Source organism: Fragaria vesca, linkage group LG5 (genome assembly GCF_000184155.1).
Source record: "Fragaria vesca subsp. vesca linkage group LG5, FraVesHawaii_1.0, whole genome shotgun sequence".
Lineage (NCBI taxonomy): Eukaryota > Viridiplantae > Streptophyta > Magnoliopsida > Rosales > Rosaceae > Fragaria > Fragaria vesca.
Window position 1 is genome coordinate 8,363,557 of NC_020495.1, and position 19,939 is coordinate 8,383,495.

Genomic DNA, 19,939 nt, shown 5'->3' on the forward strand with positions numbered 1-19,939 from the left:
CCAGCAAATTTGATAACCACTATGACCATCCAATAACGACAACCCATATATGAATTAACTCTCTCTCTCTCTGTTCTTTTTTGATTGGATGGTAATTGCAGGTTATCAAATTTGCTGGTTGGCAAATTTGATTCCAACTAAATTGATGCGTTTATTACTTAAAACTTTACGATCTTTCATATCAAGTATTGAAATTTCGATTGAAACACGATATATTCGTTATTGTTTACGGTGTAAGTCATGAACTAATCTAACCGTTCACTGTTCTAAAATTTAGTTCACGAAATAACAGAGATGGATGATTTTACCTTGAAAACAACACAAAAGAGTGAGAGAAAGACCCTACTTTTCTTCCTTCTGGACTTCTGGTCAAAGGAAATAACAGAAAGATATGATTGCTTTTACTTGCCTTTTTAACCTCTCAACCCCATTCACTTTCCAGAATTTACAGTCTTTTACCAAGAGAGCCTAATGGCTTTTGGTTAAAACGGGCTGGTGGCGGTGACGTGGTGGCGCATCAGCAATGCATCACTCAAAAACGGCAGCTCTGCTCTGGTTCATCTCCGCCTTGCTCTTCTTCTCTCTCTTCCAGATGGCCCGTCGGAACTCCGATTCCGCTCGCAGTATTCACCCCTCCGCCTCCGGTAACTCACCAAACTCACCGTATTTCAATTCCTTCTCTTTATTCCGGCTCTGATTCATAATTTCTGGTTTAGATTCTGCGATTCCGATCAAGGATCGGAGGTCGGCGCTGTACGAGAAGATGGCTAGGGATTTGGACGAGAAAGGTCCGATGTTTCTGAAACGCGGCCAAACCTCTCAGTCTCTGTCGCTCTTCGATCTTTTTACCGTGAAGGATGGATCGGTGGCGCCGGTGCTTAAGGTGAAGTTGATTTTCTTTGGTGAATTGATGGAATGAAATGTTTGTGAGTTTTGGAAATTTTGGCTAAATTGATTTGAATGTTGTTATTTGTAGGCAGCAGATCCCCCTGTTCGTGCTAATGTGTTGTATCTGAGCTCACACTACTCGCTTCGAATCTCGTATGTATTGACATTGCTTTGTTGACAGTATTTTAGCTTAGCTGAGTGTTTGTGTATGGCTTATATTATTGAGTTTGGGAATTCTAGGAGTATATGATAATGTAAAGGAGCATAGATTGATTATGTGAAATTAAAACTAGTTAGTAGCTCTCAGGGCGGTTCATCGATATTTGATTATGCAATATTTGTTGATTAGTTACTCCAGATTCTTTGGTTTCCATGTGGAAGGTAGTTTAGCTGCAGAATCATAAGATTTGGGGTGATTTTCGTAACATAAGTTTGATACTATCTCATTAAAGTCATGCATTCATGCTTAGCTTGATGCAGGGAGGCGCTCAAACCTATTCTTGATCCGTACTTTGATAAATGTAAGCAAATGACCTCTGTTTTATAAAACTTTGACATTCATATATGAGTTGGCAGATTAGGCATGACATAAAAAAAAGATAAGGTTAAGGATAGTTTGTTTGTTTCTTTTTCAACTATGATGTCTTACTTTTGCTGTCTATCTTGTAGTGATCTGGTTTCAGAACTCAAATTTGTATCATTTTAGTATGTTCCACGCCTCGCATCATATTTCACCTGTTCCGGCAACTCAGGATGAGGTGAAGTGCCTACTTGTAACCCTTTTACCTGTTTCTTTATTCCCAGATGCCGGTTTTAGGTTTGCAACACTGTCTATTGTCCTCAGATTGAAGCTGAAGCAGCTGCTGTTGGAGCTGTTGTAGAAGGCCTCTGTCCTTTAAAGATTGTCTTAGACAGAGTGATTTTAACTTCAACAGGTGTGCTTCTTGGATGCTGGCAGGTTTTTTCCATACTCCATATACTCACTCTCTCTTTCATCTCTTCTCGTGATGTAGATCATGCTTCTAAAAAGTGTGTATTTCTCAATATCATATAACCCTCTCTTCCTCTCCCTCCCTTCCCCATCTGAGGAGATCTTGACTTTTTACATAGCAATATGTTGAATCATTTATCTATTATCATCATGGCAATTACGATTCTTACTTTGTGTGCTGTCTTCCTGACTTGTTTGTCACTTTAGGTTAGTGTTTCCCTGTGTTTGTTGTTGTTATTTGTGAAACTCAGTCTTTCCCTATGTTGAAATTCGTTGTAAAACCTTATTTTGATGGGTAATGACTTAGAAGGTTAAGCAGGTGAGAAGTTTTAATATTGACATCTATTAGGATTTCTTCAATGAATTCTCATAAAGGAGCAGTCTTGTATTAATGCAATCACTAATTCTTTTGTGATATATGTGTTCCAATGTAGGTAGTGTCCGGATCAGATCCTATGACCATCCGTGCAAAACTAAGGACTGCGCTTCCAAGTGCACCTGAGAATCAACTTGTGAGAACCATATCTTGTTTCCTTTAATACTAGCAGATGAAGACTCATCTAGTAATAGAATACTCTATATGACTTGAGATGATCGAATACCTCAGCCTTAGGAACGAAAGCTTTTTCCTCTTATGTATAGTCTTTTGTATGTTTCTTGTTGGCCATATTGCCTTCTGAAGAAAAATGTTTAGCAGATGACTGCTATCAAGGTAAATCTTGTTAATCTAGTAAATATATGGTATATTAGTAATGTAGACTGACAGTAAATAGCTTATGGAACTCTAGATTGTACGCTTCTAGCACTTGCTAATCTGCTGCTATTGTTTCCTGCAGTATGATGATGCTATTCTTCACACATCATTTGCAAGGCTTTTGGGCGAGCCAAAGGCATCATCCGTGGTAGTACATCTCAACACTCTTTTAATGTTGCAGTTGCAGTTACAATTGAAATTGATTAGGGGATATGCTTCAAGACAATATTCATATTGAAAGAAAATTAGGCTCGTTGCTGGTGGCATATTTAGTTTCATAGTTTAAGGAGTTCGATAATTCTTGATAAGATCAAGGGGATTCCATCTATTTAGAGTTTAAGGAACACGACATACATCATTCACTTATGTCATCATTTATGCTGTTACTGATTATCTGCTTTATGTTCAGGTGCTCTCCAGTACTTCAGATCAAATCCACTTCTTTCATGAGCTTGTTGATCGTATAAACAACAAACTCCAAGGATTTGAGGTACACTGTCATTGGTTTTTAGAAACACTTATGGGCTTTCACCATGTCCCAGTCCAGTAGGAACCAACGCAGATACTTGCTCAAGAAAAAGAATGGAAAGATCATGATTTCTATCCAAAAATTGCATGTTCTTATAGCACATGTTTTTGTGGCCAAAATCCATATAAGCCAATAAATAACTACGACTTATTTTCATTTTAAGAGATTTTGCTGAGACGCTGTTCTTGTGCTTAGGCTTCTAACTTCAAGAATGTGTGTGTATCAATCAACTAACAATGGCTTCTGAATACAATCCAGGCAGTGGTTACTGAGCTCTGGTATGTGGAGGAATTTGATGTTTTGGCTCTTGCATTGAATGGAAGAATGAAGGTGCGCAAGTTCCAACTTGGCTGCGCATGAAATACAGTAGTCATATATCACAAGGCTTATACAAGAAGATCTCTCATGATAATGAAGATATGTAGATGGTAGCATGGTTAGTTCATCCCCCAGCTCTTCGTTATTCATGTGTACTCATCTGTACCGGAAAATCCACAGACAAAGAAATAGGTGTTTGTTTTTCTAATAGAGGACTGAACTTGATGGACAATTATTTTACTTAAAAGGTGTAAAGTGCCACACAGGCAAGCTTCCATATTGTTCTGTTTAAAGACTCTGCATTCATCATCTTCAACCTTGTCGTGACGTTGTGATTGTAGCCTTAGATGAGGTGAGGGCAAGCATCATCTCATGGCCAGCACACGCCTAGCTTCTTCTGCAAATTGAATATTGTTTTCACTTTCCAACAAAGACTCGCGTGCCTGTTTGCGGATACCACAAGTCTCTTGCCGAGAATATCATACTTGAAAATGTATAAAAGATTACAAGAACAAAACAGGAGGAGTTTGCAATGTAACCCAAAATGTACACTTAAAAACGTGCAGTACTCCACTAAACAATGTCATTGAACTTGAGTCGAGTATCCTCAATAAAACCTCACTTTCTTTTGTCTATCTTCATAAGATTCGAGTATTAGGCGTAGTTATAATTCGCCTGAATGATATACGAAATGTTACTTCTTATAAATTTTGGTATATCAAGTTTTAAAAATATTAGATTAGCGTCTAATGTTTCCATCCCGACCTAAGATTAGTATGATAGTAGTTTGCCATCAAGAAACCAACATTGCCTCTCTTACCGTCAGTTTCGATTCAATTTAGATTTGTTGTTCGATTTTCTTAAATACTGTACGAAACTAAACAACCAAGGTAAAACAAGTATCAACAAAACGATCTCAAATATGACCCGGTCGATCAAAACTGTTCGAAATATTTGAAATATTTACGATACACGAACGTTTTTCTACACATATCATGAGACAAACTCCGCTAAAAGTCGCTAGCACATGACAAGTGATGACAGGTCACGTGGCGTGCTCACGTGTCCGGGTTGATCGCACTAAAACGGCGAGCGCACGCCACACGCTTTCTCTCTCCCGCCACACTCTCTGTCTTCCTCCACCGTCGCTCGCCATCTGCAGTTTTCCTTCATCCCCATCTTTCTCTTTTAGTCTCTTCTAACTCTTTTTATTACGTACAAATCCAAACCCTCATTTTTCCTTCAATACCCTTTTCCATTTCTCTTCCAAATTTCCCCCCATCTTTCTCTCAATCTACAACCCAATTTGCTCTCCCCAGCATTTTGATCTTCAGGTTGGTCAAGTGTTTTTGTTTCTGGAATTTACCAATTTGATATCTGCATGTTATTGGTTTTAGTTTCATTTAAGAAAGTTGAAATCTTTTCTGGGTTTGGGTTTGATTTAGTATCTGCTTGTTGGGTTAGTTTTAATCAAGAAAAAGTTGTCTGTTTCAGTTTGTTTTGATTTGATTGGTTCAATTGCTTAATGGGAGTTGTGCAGAAGATTGATTTGTTGGGAAAGATAACTAGGGTTTGACTTTAAAGTCAATTTTGTGATGAAGTTGTGAATTTGGGATTTTGATGAGCATGTGCTTTGTAGGATTGTAAGACAAGAGTCTGAAATTTTGTATTGCTTTGTGAATTGTAGGGTGTGAGGGCATGGGTTCCAAGGATCCTGCTCCGGTGGTTGACAAGGTGAATGGGGCAACGCCGGCGCCGGTGGACCAGTGAGTGTTACAGATCTTATAGATGCAATAGTGTTTATGTGATTGCTTGGAATGTCAATTACATGTTTTGAAATTGTTTGACTTTAGAAACTTGATGTAAGATAGTGTAAGCTTATAGAGGAGAAGGGTGCAAGAGAGCAATGTAATGAATTATGTACTTGATGAGCATTTTGAATCTTGACAAAAGTGTTCACTTAGGTTCTTTTATTGAGACAATTTGAAACCTTCTTGATAATTGATGAATTTCGGATGAATCACTTCCACATGATGTAGCTCTGTTAATAAAAAGACGAAGAAAAAGAAGAAACATCAACCCTTACTTTATTTGATTTCTTCATATGCATTCAGAATGCACTGATATTGATATGCTTACATTATACAAGTTTAGCCTTTAGGAGGCTTTCCCAACAGCAGCTCCTCTGGGCATGTATATGTCTGAAGTTCTTTGGTTTTTACACGAGTGTCGAGTATGAAAAGTTGAAAACCACCTAGATTTCTTGTTTAGATGGTCACAAAGGTATTTGATGTGCAGGGCTTGTCCTGGCAAAAAGATTCAGGGAAAAGTTCCTAAGAGAATCCACAAGGCTGTGAGGGAGAAACAGAAGCGTGAGCATTTAAATGATCTTTTTCTTGAGCTGTCTGACGCTCTTGGTAACTTCTATTGCCCTTATGAGAACATATAATCTTACTTTGCATCACTTCATCGTTTATTCATAATTAGCTTTCAAAGTTTTTCTTTGATCATCATCCATATGATGTTGGGTGGTTATTAATTGAGATAGTTCTTGCACAGGACTGAATCAGCAGAACACTGGAAAGGCCACTATACTGTGTGAAGCTACTCGACTACTAAAGGATTTGCTTGGTCAAATCGAATCCTTAAGAAGCGAGAATGTATCCTTGTTGTCTGAATCTAACTATGTAAGTCATTCAACAGCTTTCTTCCCCTAACAAATATATGCGTAGTGGTTTCTTATCAATCCTTTTTTCATCTAATCAGATGACTGTTGAGAAGAATGAACTCCGAGAGGATACTTCTGCCTTGGAAACTCAGATTGAAAGATTGCAAAGTGAGCTACAAGAGAGGGTGTTCCAGTCGAAACCTGACCTTAATGTACCACCTGTAGAAGTGGCAGCCCATTTTACCGGAAATTGTCTAGGATTGCCTGCTCAAGAATCAGCTTTGCAACAATCACCTGCTGTATTTGTCATGCCCCTCCTCCCTGATCTCCAAACTTATCCACCAGCAGATTCCGCCCACCTCACATCCAAGACCAACTCAAATGTAAGCAAACCACATGCTAGGTATCCGACCTCGACGGATTGTTGGCCATTTCAACTTCTCGGTGAGCAACCAGCAGCAGGCAAAGACGCTCGACAGAATGATCACAGTGCCAGCGGATATAATGGCCATGTTAACATATAATCAGTCTATGTAATTGAAATTATTTGTAGCGCCATGTTCTTTTACCTTGTCTCGGGTTAACTGACAATGCCCCCTAGTGCTAGTTTTGTATATTTCATGAAGGTAATACAAGTGCGTTTAGACTGCACAGATCAAAAGGATTCAACTTATAAATATAAATATAATAGAGCTATAAACATAAAGTCTGTCAAGAATTTTGGTCCTTTATTTGAGGATGAGAATCAATATCAAGAATCTTGCTTTTGTTGCCCGATTTCTCCCGACGAAATCTCGCCATTCCTTGATTTCCTAGGTGAGAAGAAACCAACAAATCTCAATAACAGAGACTTTTAGCTTGACAATACGATACCTTAGAAATTTATAAGACGGTATTGTTTATTAGCGTCGCTATAAACACACTAGTCGCTCTCCTCTCAGAACAGAAGCACACTAGTAGCTGAACACACAACTTCATAAGCTGACAAAGGCAAAAGAAAAAAGCAAAAGAGAACCCAAGCTTTTTCCAGAAGCTTCAGTTTCAGTTCTGAGTTGCAGACATTGAGAACTCGGAGATGGGATCTGGTGCCGGAAGTTTCCTCAAAGTTCTCCTTAAAAACTTCGATGTTCTTGCCGGGTATGAACTGCTATAACCCACTTTACCAAAACCCATCTTTTTCTTCTGCTTTTTTGTGTGTTTTCCTTTTCTAATCTGATTTCGGCGTTTGTTCTTGCAGGCCTGTGGTTAGTTTGGTTTACCCTCTGTAAGTTTTAGTTCAAAGATTATAGCTTTCTGAATTATGATCCTTTACTTTCTTAAGCATTGTTTTGTTTTAGTGTAAATTATCTGTAATCGGTGAATTGGTTTTGGGTTGTTGTGCAGGTACGCCTCAATTAGGGCTATAGAGACCAAATCTGCAACTGATGACCGCCAATGGCTTACTTATTGGATTCTCTATTCTATGATTACACTCTTTGAGCTCACCTTTGCCAAACTTATTGAGTGGTAAAGTTCTTTGTTTTTATTTTATTGTTTGATTTGGTTCATTGATGCCAAATCTGCATCCAGTTGAATGTGCTCTGTATGGATAGATAAGATCATCATTCATTGAATTTTCGTGTAAGATGCATTGAGGATGCTTCCATCTGATTAGTTGGACAGAACATGTGATAGAATTTCGACTATATGATGCGTAAAGGAATACTTGTTCTGGTTTTTGAACAGAACAAAAGCTTATTGTGGTGTCAGTGGAAGATCTATAGAAACTTATCTTGAATGTTGCTAGATTTGTGTGAGCATTTGATAGCATTAGGTTCTTAATCCAAAGAGGTTATAAAAAACTAGTCAGTAATATACTAATATACTGGCGTTCTTAATTCATTGTGGCAGGATCCCAATCTGGTCATATGCCAAGCTGATCATGACTTGCTGGTTGGTCATCCCATACTTCAGTGGTGCTGCATATGTCTATGAACACTATGTCAGGCCGTTTTTCCTCAACCCACAACAGACGATCAATATTTGGTATGTTCCAAGGAAGAAGGATGGCTTTAGTAAGCCAGATGATGTTCTAACAGCTGCAGAGAAGTACATTGAAGAGAATGGTACTGAAGCATTCGAGAAACTCATTCATAGGGTATGTCCATTGATAATACTAATACCTTTCTACTATGTATACCCATCAAGTACTCGGTATGCTGCTTTTTTTAACAATTGCCGCTTTACGACTGTTAACTTGTACATTGTGTTATATTGCAGTCTGACAAGTCCCAAAGGAGTGGAGGATCCATCTTTGATGATGATCATAGGTACTACTACTGAGGCTCGTTCTTGCAACACGTTTTCAATGTCATGTGGTTCCTTGGTGGAGTAAACAAGATTTAGCCCTGATCCTTTCATGCCCTCTACTTAGGTCTTGCTTTGTTTTTGTTTGTTTGTAAAGGAAACTCAACGATCCTTGCTATATGTAATTAATCGTGGTTTGATATTATTTTCTTAATTAGATTATAATTTCTTCCATGACCTTATTTCATTTTCTTTGCCTTAAATTGTGAATCCTGAGCTTGTGGATTGAATTATTGTGGTATCATGCCTAGAATGTACAGTGCATCTTGGTAAGCTCCTGCAAAAGAAACTCTGTTTCCTCCATTTTATCTGTAGACTGGGGATATAGATGAGCTCTGGTTAACTACTGAGCAACCATGTTGGTTTATATACTGGCATGTTTAATTTAACTGTTTGAGCCAAAATAAGACTCAACTTTCAATAATTCTGGTCTTCACGCTACACAAACAAAGCAGTGAAAGATGCTAGGGCCTGGGAATAGGAAAAAGTTAATCCGAGTGAACAAATGCCGTTGCTTTCAACAGAACTACTCAAGACACACACTGTTATTATTGAGAAGTCAATTCTTTTCAATCCACAACCGTCTGTTCAGCACATACAAAGAGGAATAAGAAGTTCTTCACTTGACCGACAGAGAACACTGATCCATGGACTTGTTTAACTCTAGCTATCCAGGCAAATAGCATATCCATGGTTAAAACTCAGTGATCGGTTTCTACTTGTGTTTCTTCTTCAGCTTCAGCATCTTCAGCGGAACCCACCGAAACGAGATATTCTTGGGCTTTGGTAAGAGCTGATTCTTTTGCATCAGCAGCATACAATATCTTCTTTATTGCTACGGACATCTGCATTAAATTTAATCAGAAGCATGATGAGTGAAGCAGTTAACAACTGTGCATATAATCCTACCAAATCAGTGTCAAGAGATGTGTTGCAAATATTTTGTAACAGTCAAAACTGCTCAAACCCAAAGTGTGGAAAAGCAAGAGATGACCTAGCTCTGAAGAAATAGAAGATAGTGAGAATTACATGTCTAGAGAACTCAAAGGCAATAAGCTTAAGTTTCATTGAGCATTTCAATAATTTACGTCAAAAATGATAAAAATATTGGAACTCTAGCAATTATAAATTTCCATTTCTCACCCAGATGCAAATTGAGTTTAAAAACTGGGGTAATACAGTTACAGGGGAAGAAATGACAGATTAAGTAGCTGATCCCTTAACAGTATATGTGGATATTAAAAGCGAAACTACAAGAGCAATAAATACTTTATTTGTCAGAAAATCCTACCGGGACACTCTCCAATTCAGACGTTTGACAAAGAATTTCAATATCCCTCAATTTTCCAAAGTAAAAGTCTCTTTCTTTTTCCAAAAGGTCCACCGAGAGCTTGAGATCTGTTATCTGTAGAGTCATAAACAACATTGTAGGACTTGACCAAATTACTAAAGCTAAACAAACTTTACTATTGTAGTAGGTTTTTATGAGTCAACAGAGTTCAAACAAATGAACACATGACTGATAGTTTATTAACTGATGAGGGCAAACCAGCTCAAGGAATACAATACTTTTTTGGAGAGACAAATCGAAAGAGAGTGCATCAGTAATTATGATACCTCCTTGGTCAAAGCTTGAACCTCTCCTGCATAATAAGTGCCACCTGCCACTGCACTAGTCTTCCCTTGCTTTGGTCCTAAAGAAGCAAGCATCAAACAAGCACTTGGATGTGTTAATAATATAATGAATGCAGCATCATAACAAAATTGTTTTTCTTTATGGGGATGGATTCCAACCAGAGGTTCTGCGAAGACCAACTGGGTCACCTGAATTGTTTGCTTGCAGTGATTTTGAGATTTTTTGAGAACCCTTGGGATGCCGTTCCTTCCCTCCCTTGCACCTTCGCTCAACAGGATTGTAATTTCTAGGAGGAAAGAAGAAAAAAATTGAATTGAAGTGAAAGATTTATCAGTTCAATACTAACCAACATTCACTAAAAAGAGAAGACAAATACAGAAGATGATCCATACTCATTCATAATGCCACCATTGACAGAATCACAGTATCGTTTCAGCCATTGTAAGAACTCCAAGTTGTCCAAAGGCCTGCCTTTAACAAGCCTATTGACTTCAAGAGGCTGCAAGACAGCCAATGAAAAAATGAGAGAGAATGGCAACCAATAGAAATAAAATAAGTTGGTCAAGCAGAAGCCCTCACCAGTCCAGTTTTCCAACTCATTTAAGTTAAACTTTACAGTATCACAAACTATCCAAGTCGTGGAAGACCATCATTCAGAATTTGGTTTCAAGCAACCAACAAAACTGGTATGTTGTATCATTATGGAATATCTCAGGCTTACTCTCAAAAGATCATTCACTAGAGTCTCAACATATAACTAATTGAGGTGTGATTACATACAAGATACAACCAACAGAAACAACACTGTTCTTATAAAATGGGTCTTGCATGGTGATCTTTTGTTATTCCTGATAGTCTAGATGGAGTTGAGACCAACCAACTATTAAGGCTAAACCAGAAGTACCTATACATGAAAGCAAGACGTTCTAGAGCAAATAAAAATAAAGTACGATAAAAATACCTTCTCAATTTTTAACTTATTGAACACCTCCTGTAAAATCTTATAGTTCTGGATCATATCATATTCTGTCTTCGCATCAAAATTGACCTGCAATAGACAAAACAGATGACGGGCAAACCAATCTGTTATGGAAACAAAAAAAAGGGATACTGCAGCCATTCTAGCAATAAAGATGTTAATTCAAATGTAATGTACAGATTGAAGATGGTGATACCTTGTGCATTGGAACAACTCCAGGATAGGTCATATCCATCATTTGGCATTGCACAGCACCAGATGCAGCCTAGCCACATTTGCGCACATAGTTAGAAATAGATGCTTCGTCATGGTTAATGTTTACGAAATGAAATTATCATGATGTGACAATGTGTTCCAAACTCATAACTACAATTACTTCTGCAAATCTACCAGACATCCAACTTCCGGTAACTTAATTAAAGGATAATGCAATTTTCTTTCCGAACACTCGTACTCTTTGCATTCTCCAAATCTTTCAAAACCAACCAGATAACTAATGTTCATAACATACAGGCGTACAGCAAAAATAAAAATGCAATTAGCTAAGGGCCTCCTGGACCATAACTCGGAATCATTGAGGTGTACATTCAAAGTTACCTCAAGTTCAGTGACAAGCAAATACCAAAACCCACAATTCAGTTACCTAATTTGTCAGAACATACCCACATGCACTTGTGATCAAATGGGTCAGCCAAAATGCATGAAAAGATGCAAAATTTACATAACATCTAGTCAAGACATATAAATCATTAAACTTTTCAGCACTAATTACCACAATTAACTTATCGGTGGGTAACATTTCAGCTCAAAATCAAGAAAAGCACCAAACTTTAAAGCATATACACATCAATATCCAAGCTTTCTAACATTAGCAAGCAATCAAGGAAAGGAGAAATGTAGAAACACAGAAAACCCAAATGGGTCACAAGAACTAGTTAAGAATGCTCAAACAAAGAAACCCAGAATCAAGATCCTATCTTTTTTGCTAATAAAAGAGAGATATAGAGAAAGAAACCTCTTCGATACGAGAGAGATTGAGCTGAAGACGATTGTTGATCCAAGTCAAAATCTCATTCCTTCCAACAAAGTAAGCACTGTCCATAATTCCAATATTGGAAGCCATTTTCAACCCAAATTCCACAGTCTTTCAATTCAGAGAAAGCAGAGAAAGAATGGAAAATGCAGATATAAAAGTGGTGGGGATTTAAAGAATAGGAGGATGAAGAAGATTAGGGGTTTTGTTTTCAAAAAGGAAAATGAGCTGAGCTGAAACAAGATTTTGTTTTTGTATTTTTTTTAAAAACAAAGAAAACAATCTCAAAGAAGATAGTGAGAAACAGAAAAACCGAAGGAAGGGAATTGAATTGAATTGAATTGAACGGTGAGAAAATAAATAGGGAGAGAATGGAAACCGAAATAAGGGGTTGTGTGTTTTTGATATTCTTTTGCAATGTCGACGAGTTTTCGTAACTGCATTTGTCAAGGAGAGACCAATTAAGCTAAAGGGTTGGCATTTGTTTTTGTTTTTGGTTTTATTGAAATTTTTATTTGGTCGATAACAATTTTAATGGGAAGCCACGCCGGACTGGTAGTGACCTTTTCCACATGCATCATTGGTCCTAGTGAGGGACGGCACAGATCGCACAATCACTCATACACCACACACTCTCTGAGTCCTATCAAATTGCATAGTGTGGTTGTTGGTTGTTCAAGATGCTTGTAGACGGAGTGTCGTTTCTTGATCGTCAAAATAAGAATAACGAGAATCATTCAAATTTATGAGGATTCCAGTAATATGGTAATGATTCCAGTGTATTTGAATGATTCTCATGTTTACTAATATATAAATAGGTATTTGAATGAGTGTGGATCTCATTATCAAGGGATTCAAAGCGCTAGCTCGGGTCATAAGAACTTTACCGCTGAATATTTTCAGAGATTAGCTCGCTTCCCATAACTCAAGAGGGCATCTCATCTATAGCCATTTCTATCCGTCCGCGTGCATTGGCGACGAGTGGAGTGCCACAATTCCATTCATCATTTTTATCTACATAAGCCAAGGCTCACAGTAAACCTTTTGAATACAAATCGTCGTGCTGTTGACAACTCCCATGTTCGCTAAAACAAGGGTGCTCTGCAAAAGACTATTGAGTGGCATGTTGAGCTGATCCGACACCAAGGGACTTTCAATTGGAGAACTACGCAACACGATAAGGCTCAAGAGGAGTTGGGGGTACTTTGTGGTAATAACCGCTGGATATCAATGACGGAAACCTAAGATAAAACAAAAAGAATAAGATTCTACTTGATTCCCCATGGGATTAGGAATCATTCCATCCCGATTATTTTACTCTCCATGTGTCTATGATTCATGAGTTTTTACATTTCTTATGTCTTTGATCCATGACATTTTTCCATCTCAAACAAGTAAATGTGCCTTTAGGTGAGTGTTACATGTAAACATCTTTAGCTCTTTGGTAAATATATTTGAAGAATTAAACAATGATGATTGGTATTGAAACTCTTATTAAATGAACCATACATGGGTGTCCCTTTGGACCAAAGCCAGATTTGATATTAAACTCATCAAAGTAAGGTGCCTTAAATGCCTAGCAATGTAATGCAAAACTTGGTAGTTGTATCCTCACAGCTCATCCCTTTGTCGGTTTCAATTTTTATAAACTAAAAAACAAAAAAACGTAAAAATGAACTGGGTCCGATACACAAACCCAAAAGTAAAACTGGATCTGATACATAGGCCCGAACTTAGAACTGGGTCTAATACGTCTTGTTTGGTTTGATCGAAGGGTTAGGGTTTTAGGGTCCCCTGCTGTTATAGGGAGAGCGAGCTGAGAATTACAGCTATTTTCAGTGAGAAAGAGGCACCAGTCGCCGCCGTGACGGAGTGGAGCATCCATGGTTCACGTCGTGTGCTAACGTTTCTCTATTTCCTTGACACTTTACTAAGTACTGTATATATCATATAGGATCATGATATTGATATTTGAATATGTGATCACGTTGCTGATTTTTTTTAGATTACAGAAGTTTTGATTTTCATGATCAAATTTTAAAATTTCATTTGATTTCACTCTTTTGGCTTTTTGGGTGGTGATCAGATTTATGTTTCGCTAAAGTGCACTCTGTTAAGATGGAGAAGGCGTTGTTCAGCGCAATCCATATTCTTGTGGAGCGTAACAAGCCCAACTATTGTAACCGACTCACTCACTCCATTATAAGTAGCTGTTCTTCATTCCATCCATGACATTCAAGTTGAAATCTTTTTGTACAATTACCAAAAATCAATACCAGTATATCCTTTTGTTTTCTCTTTGTGCTACAGTGCTAGCTTCTTCTATTATTGCTTGCTTTCTAAGTTTTTCTATGGTTGATCTTGATTTTTAGCACACTTTTCAGTAAGTAAACTTTAGGAAAAGCTGAGATATATGAACATATATATGCTTGAATGATGATTGTGCAATGTGCCTCATAAAATGAAGATGATCACCATCTGTATTTGTTCCCCGGCCGCTTCCACTCTTAGTATTTGAATCTTACCAAATCTCTGGAGACAATTAGTAACTGTGTAAAACTGTAAATGATGATGATTAGCGACAAGAACTCAAATGAGTAACAATTGTCTCCAATCTTAATTACCTCCTTTTTGGGCAAGGGTTTAGGATTTTTTTAATCTTACTAAATCTTTAGATGTAAATCTAAGGGTAGAGAGAATTATTTTTAAGTTGAATTATTTTGTTTTCAACCCTTAAATATAAATCTGTTAACGGTGACTGACCATGAATCTCTTAGTCAATTACTGACTAGGTGAACACTATTTTGTGTGTGTCTGTGTGTGTATATATATATATTATATTTTTTTTTTCTTTCTCTATAGTAATTATAGGAGATGGTTACAATTTTATGCTCTGTTGACTAATTAACATACATACATCAAATATAAAATTAATCAAACATGCATGGATGATTCTTATGCCACCTTTTTTTTTAATCGATGATTGTCTTTTATGATAGACTGATGAACTTGTATGTAGTTTTCAGTTTTTATATTCTTGCATGCATGTTTTTTTTGTACTTGTCTATCGATAGATGATAATGATCGAGTATGTAATGGCTATTTCAGATTTTCGTTTTACCTAAATTTATGAAAGTCATGACTGACTATTTCAAAAAAAAAAAAACAATCTAAGAGATAATTTGTGCCATTAAGAATTTTGTGCCGGTAATTGAGTTAGTGATATGAAAATTAAAAAAGCAACAGATTAATACGATTTGATTGTTCATAAATTTCCCCAGCATGAATCATCATGGTTTCTACCATATTACAGTGCATTAATTAATAAAGATAAGCATGGCTACCACGTACAGAATCACAAATTATTATTGAAACATAAACGGAACCTTTGAGTGGAACTATAGAAGGTAAGACGTGAAGACCTAAGATTCAATTTCAAATACTAAATCCTTGCGCGCGAGAGAGAGAGAGATGACTCTATATCTTGCACAGCTAGCAGTCTTGTGTTTATTTTCTTCAGATCAGCAGTGACTCAGCAAACGAGTCTAACTCAACTGGATAGTTCTGATCTTGATCTGTAGTATTCAGAAGGGCCTGCAGATATTCCTCGTATATATTTTCCCCAGTGTAGTCATCACCACCAGCTGCAACATTAGGTATGATTCGAGACTGATCACACTCGAAATTAGACGACGACCAATCACAGTCAGAGAAGACCACCCCACCCTCTTTGAAATCCGACCAAGGAATAACAACATTGTTAACATGATCCAGAACTTCATCCTGGCTAGAAGACAGTGCAGTGCTTGCTGTGGTAAATCTATCTTTTCTTGGTAGGTTAACAAAGGAAGTGACCCTGGTGGGATTGGGGATATGGACCTTAGGCTTTTCGGGCACTAAGCTTTTTTCATTATTGTTCTTGTTCTTGGCTTTGTGGTTCTGCTGCGTCTTACTCTTGTTTTCCTTGGAAGCCGGAGGCTGGGATAGTTTTTGGTGCGTGCTCGGGTCAGTTCCTTCGCTCAGGAGCCTTTTTCTGAGATTGGTGTTCCAGTAGTTTTTGATATCGTTATCGGTTCGACCTGGAAGTCTACCTGCTATGAGAGACCAGCGGTTTCCGAGAAGTGAATGCATTCGGATAATTAGGTTATCTTCGTCTGGAGTAATGTTTCCTCTCTTGATGTCTGGCCTCAGGTAGCTCATCCATCTTAGCCTGCAACTCTTCCCACACCTAAGGAGACCTTCATGCACAAAAACACAAAATTAGAGTGTACGTGCATAAGTCACCAACATTTTTTTGGTATAAGATATGTCACCAATCAACGACTATAACAAAACAAGAAACATATATATCTGAGCATCAAAATAAAAAAATAAAAAAATGCAAAATTGGTTTGACATTGTATTATGTATACCAGCTTTTTTGGGCAAGGTTCTCCAAAGGCCATGACCATGAGCTTCAACATATTTGGTGAGCAATGTGTCCTCTCTGGGAGTCCAAGGACCTCTGTGCAGACCAACCTTATTTGAGCAACAAGGAACCCTTCCCATATCTAGCTCTCTGTCTCTAATTACAGATATGAAGTAGCAGAGAAATGTTGATATATATCTTTCACTCTCTCTCTCTCTCTCTCTCTCTCTCTCTCTCTCTCTCTCTCTCTCACTTAGATAAAAGGGAAGAGACCAATGCTCTCTGACCAGAGAGGCACAGAGCATTCTCAGACATGATTATTGTCCTTCTTTGATTGTAGGAATTTGGGAGCTTAATTAGAATTCGCTACAGAATTATCTTTTTACATTTTGACAAACAGAATTAAATTCAACGAACCTTCTTGGCAAAATTACTTGCGCACAACGACCCTTCTTGCTGTCTGACCTTCTGGTTCATGCAGCATATGATCACTTAATGAATGTTAATTTTTTTTTTTTAAAAGGAAATAAATGAATTGAGGAAAACCAATTTTCATGAAAACAATCGCATGGCTCAACTTGATCTTGTAATCTGGTTTCTACAGTTGAAGAAATTAAGGACAATATATGAGTCAATGACTTAACAGTGTACGTGGTCCAATTATAAGGTGTGACCACACTCAATGATCGATAGTAGCACTCATTCCATACTCATGATCTTGATTCATCAACAAGGTCCTTTAATTTGTGGATTAACCCAGTACGAACCCTAGAAAAAAGAAGTCTCAAAGTATGTTATTTGAGTGTCATGCTGGATCTTAAACTACTACTTGATCGTTCTACCACATTACGAGTGTCACAACTTGTTTGATTCGATCGACTCGTCCTAAATATATATTGAGATGTAAAACAGTATACAGTATGTTACCTGAATGTTTATGCAAAATAACACATCGACTCATCTTCAAGCTTGAGAATCACTACCTAAATAACCTAGATATATAAAGAGTCACTACCTAAATAAAGTTGGGAATCTTCGAATAACCTAGCCTTGTACGTACACATACTATTAGAGTACGTTTAACCATACATATCAAACTCAAGACCTAAATTAATGTTCTCAAATAATCTACCAGAGCACCATACATGCACAGAGGAAGCTTTGTTACTTGTATGGCTAGTACCTTGTACTGGCACTCTTAAGAATGTATATGCATGTGCGTATTTATATCGAGCGACTAACAATGGCCTCTGAATAGTGAATACAATTCAGGCAGTGATTACTGAGCTCTGGTATGTGGATTAATCGGATGTTTCGGCTCTTGCATTGAATGGAAGAATATCGATAGTATATATAGTCACAACTCATATCATAATCAGACCCAAAAAAAGAAAGAAAAAAAGTCATATGGCTAGCTGCTCAAGATATTGACAGTATGAAATACAGTATATATAGCCATATATCACAAGGCTGCCTATATTTATATATGATAATGATCCATGATATATATGTAGATGGTGGAATGGCTAGCTAGTTCATCCTCAAGCCCTTACTCTATTCATGTGTTTCTCCATTTTGGCCTGCAAATAGTACTGGAAATCCGTACTGATGAGAAGGGTACGTACGGTGTTTGTAAGTTATTCGATTAAAGGACCGAAATTGATGAACAATTCAAAGGTATACAGTGCCACACATGCAAGCTTCCATATAGTGTTCTGATGTTTAAGAATTTTCACCATTAGCCAACCCTGAATCGACAGGTGAAGATTGTAGATTATTGATAACATGGCATGTATCACAACTCTCTTGCCGAGAAAATGAGGGGTTTGCAAAGTAAGGAGATGTTCCAATGAAGACCTTATCATGAGTACCTTATTGGATGTAGACTTAAACCGTATTTTTGTTTTTTGTTTTTTGATTTTTTGCCTTATTAAATAAAAAGCAGAGTACCTAGTCTTAGCTTGGTGCCTCGCAAGAATTATTATAAACGGAAACATTATAGATTCGCACTGGGGAGATATCTAACCACTATACCATGGGCGCTACAATAGAAGTACATGAAACGTACTTTACTGTATTTGAATCATCTCGGTCGTACGTTTTAATCTTTATGGATTAATGAATTTTCTTCTATTCTATATAAAAAAGAAGAAGAAGAGAGAAACATGTTAGGAATTCACATGTATTGTACATAAACTTCTCATCAGATCCGAATTGTGACGCGTTCAATGAAAGTTTGGTAAATACACCATTAGGCATGTATAGTTGAGCTAACAGGAAAATTGAATTATCGTTGCGCCCATATGACAAACGACCATAGAGGAAGGACAAAGAGTAAGACTCTACATGAATATGAGCAAAGGTAACCAGGGACCATTAGTTTTTTTACAAATTAATCCTTGTTTGATATATTCAACCATGAATGTCATTAAGTAATGTATAGCATTTCTTTTAGGTCTCGTTTGTTCGTGGAAAGTATATATCAGGAAATAAAAGTTGTTTATTTCCTGTGTTTGGGAAAGCAAAAAGAAATGAAACATTTTCCTGATAGAAGGGAAAATGTGGAGGAAAATGGTTACTTCTAAAATCCAAAAAAACCACTTTCTTTTCTACTTTCTATGCATTAATTACTCACAACATAATATTTTAATATATTTTTAACAATTTTCTCGTTCTCTTTCTTTTCTCATGGGAAAGAGGAAGGAACCACTTTCTTTTTCACGAACCAAATACATGGATACTGGCTTGAAAGAGTCGATATGTCGATCAGAGCCCACCCTGAGGATTGCAGCCTGATCGTGATCAAGGCCTGGCAGCCATCCCGAACAGGCCTCTGGCGAACTTTTCATCATTAATAATATCAATATATTATGCAGAAAGTCAGGTACAATATTTTCAACCGTAGGCCATCCCTTGTGTGGAGTCCTAGTCTCGACCTTCATCATCTTGGCTCCCTTCTCGCTGTATGCAGGAACATCATGTCTAGAATGAGGTGAAGCTATCTCGTATTTTCATAGAGTCAAATATGACTGCAAATGCCTTGGCAAAATGCAGCATAAATCATGAGCTTGGTTTGATCATCTTTGAAGCCAGAAGATCTAGCAACTACCACAATGTTTAGTTTCTTCTTTTGTTTTGTTTGTGCTTTTCAGGCACCTTTTGTAACCCAAAGGAAGAGATACTGCTCTAGCGTAGTGGCAATCTCCCTTCGTTCACTTCCCATGCTTGGGATCATTTACTTTTTCATTTTCCATTGTTGGTTTACGTGTACAAATTGTTTAATTTCCTATTGTTTGAAATCTGAGAATATATTTCATTGGCCGAAAAGGCCATATAACCATATATTGCTAGGTCAAGTAGGAGCAAGCTCCGATACAAGCTCATTATTC

At 37.4% G+C, this 19,939-nt stretch overlaps 5 protein-coding genes across 5 annotated transcripts; 3 read left to right on the forward strand and 2 right to left on the reverse strand.

The window, feature by feature from the left end:
• Positions 1–512: 512 nt before the first annotated feature.
• Positions 513–3,723, forward strand: LOC101309730. The gene is made up of 10 exons (XM_004299327.1): positions 513–644; positions 717–883; positions 977–1,041; positions 1,369–1,409; positions 1,558–1,646; positions 1,733–1,846; positions 2,314–2,391; positions 2,716–2,781; positions 3,043–3,123; positions 3,421–3,723. Exons 1-10 carry the CDS (start codon positions 524–526, stop codon positions 3,520–3,522), a joined length of 924 nt encoding a protein of 307 aa, XP_004299375.1. The 5' UTR covers positions 513–523; the 3' UTR covers positions 3,523–3,723.
• Positions 3,724–4,557: 834 nt separating this feature from the next.
• Positions 4,558–6,924, forward strand: LOC101311190 (transcription factor bHLH47-like). Its single transcript, XM_004299332.1, has 5 exons — positions 4,558–4,814; positions 5,168–5,246; positions 5,779–5,897; positions 6,040–6,167; positions 6,247–6,924. Exons 2-5 carry the CDS (start codon positions 5,179–5,181, stop codon positions 6,670–6,672), a joined length of 741 nt encoding a protein of 246 aa, XP_004299380.1. The 5' UTR covers positions 4,558–4,814; positions 5,168–5,178; the 3' UTR covers positions 6,673–6,924.
• A 95-nt stretch (positions 6,925–7,019) lies between these two features.
• On the forward strand, positions 7,020–8,775 carry LOC101310898 (HVA22-like protein a-like). Its single transcript, XM_004299331.1, has 5 exons — positions 7,020–7,285; positions 7,386–7,412; positions 7,532–7,654; positions 8,039–8,285; positions 8,408–8,775. Exons 1-5 carry the CDS (start codon positions 7,224–7,226, stop codon positions 8,468–8,470), a joined length of 522 nt encoding a protein of 173 aa, XP_004299379.1. The 5' UTR covers positions 7,020–7,223; the 3' UTR covers positions 8,471–8,775.
• Positions 8,776–8,818: 43 nt separating this feature from the next.
• LOC101310606 (microtubule-associated protein RP/EB family member 1A-like) lies at positions 8,819–12,642 on the reverse strand. Its single transcript, XM_004299330.1, has 8 exons — positions 12,125–12,642; positions 11,306–11,374; positions 11,092–11,178; positions 10,523–10,629; positions 10,289–10,416; positions 10,112–10,188; positions 9,786–9,899; positions 8,819–9,339 (listed from the first exon to the last, which is right to left on the reverse strand). The coding sequence occupies exons 1-8, from the start codon at positions 12,230–12,232 to the stop codon at positions 9,196–9,198; spliced, it is 834 nt and encodes a 277-aa protein (XP_004299378.1). The 5' UTR covers positions 12,233–12,642; the 3' UTR covers positions 8,819–9,195.
• Positions 12,643–15,658: 3,016 nt separating this feature from the next.
• On the reverse strand, positions 15,659–16,690 carry LOC101312063 (transcription factor MYB12-like). The gene is made up of 2 exons (XM_004301109.1): positions 16,555–16,690; positions 15,659–16,380 (listed from the first exon to the last, which is right to left on the reverse strand). Exons 1-2 carry the CDS (start codon positions 16,688–16,690, stop codon positions 15,659–15,661), a joined length of 858 nt encoding a protein of 285 aa, XP_004301157.1.
• Positions 16,691–19,939: the final 3,249 nt, after the last annotated feature.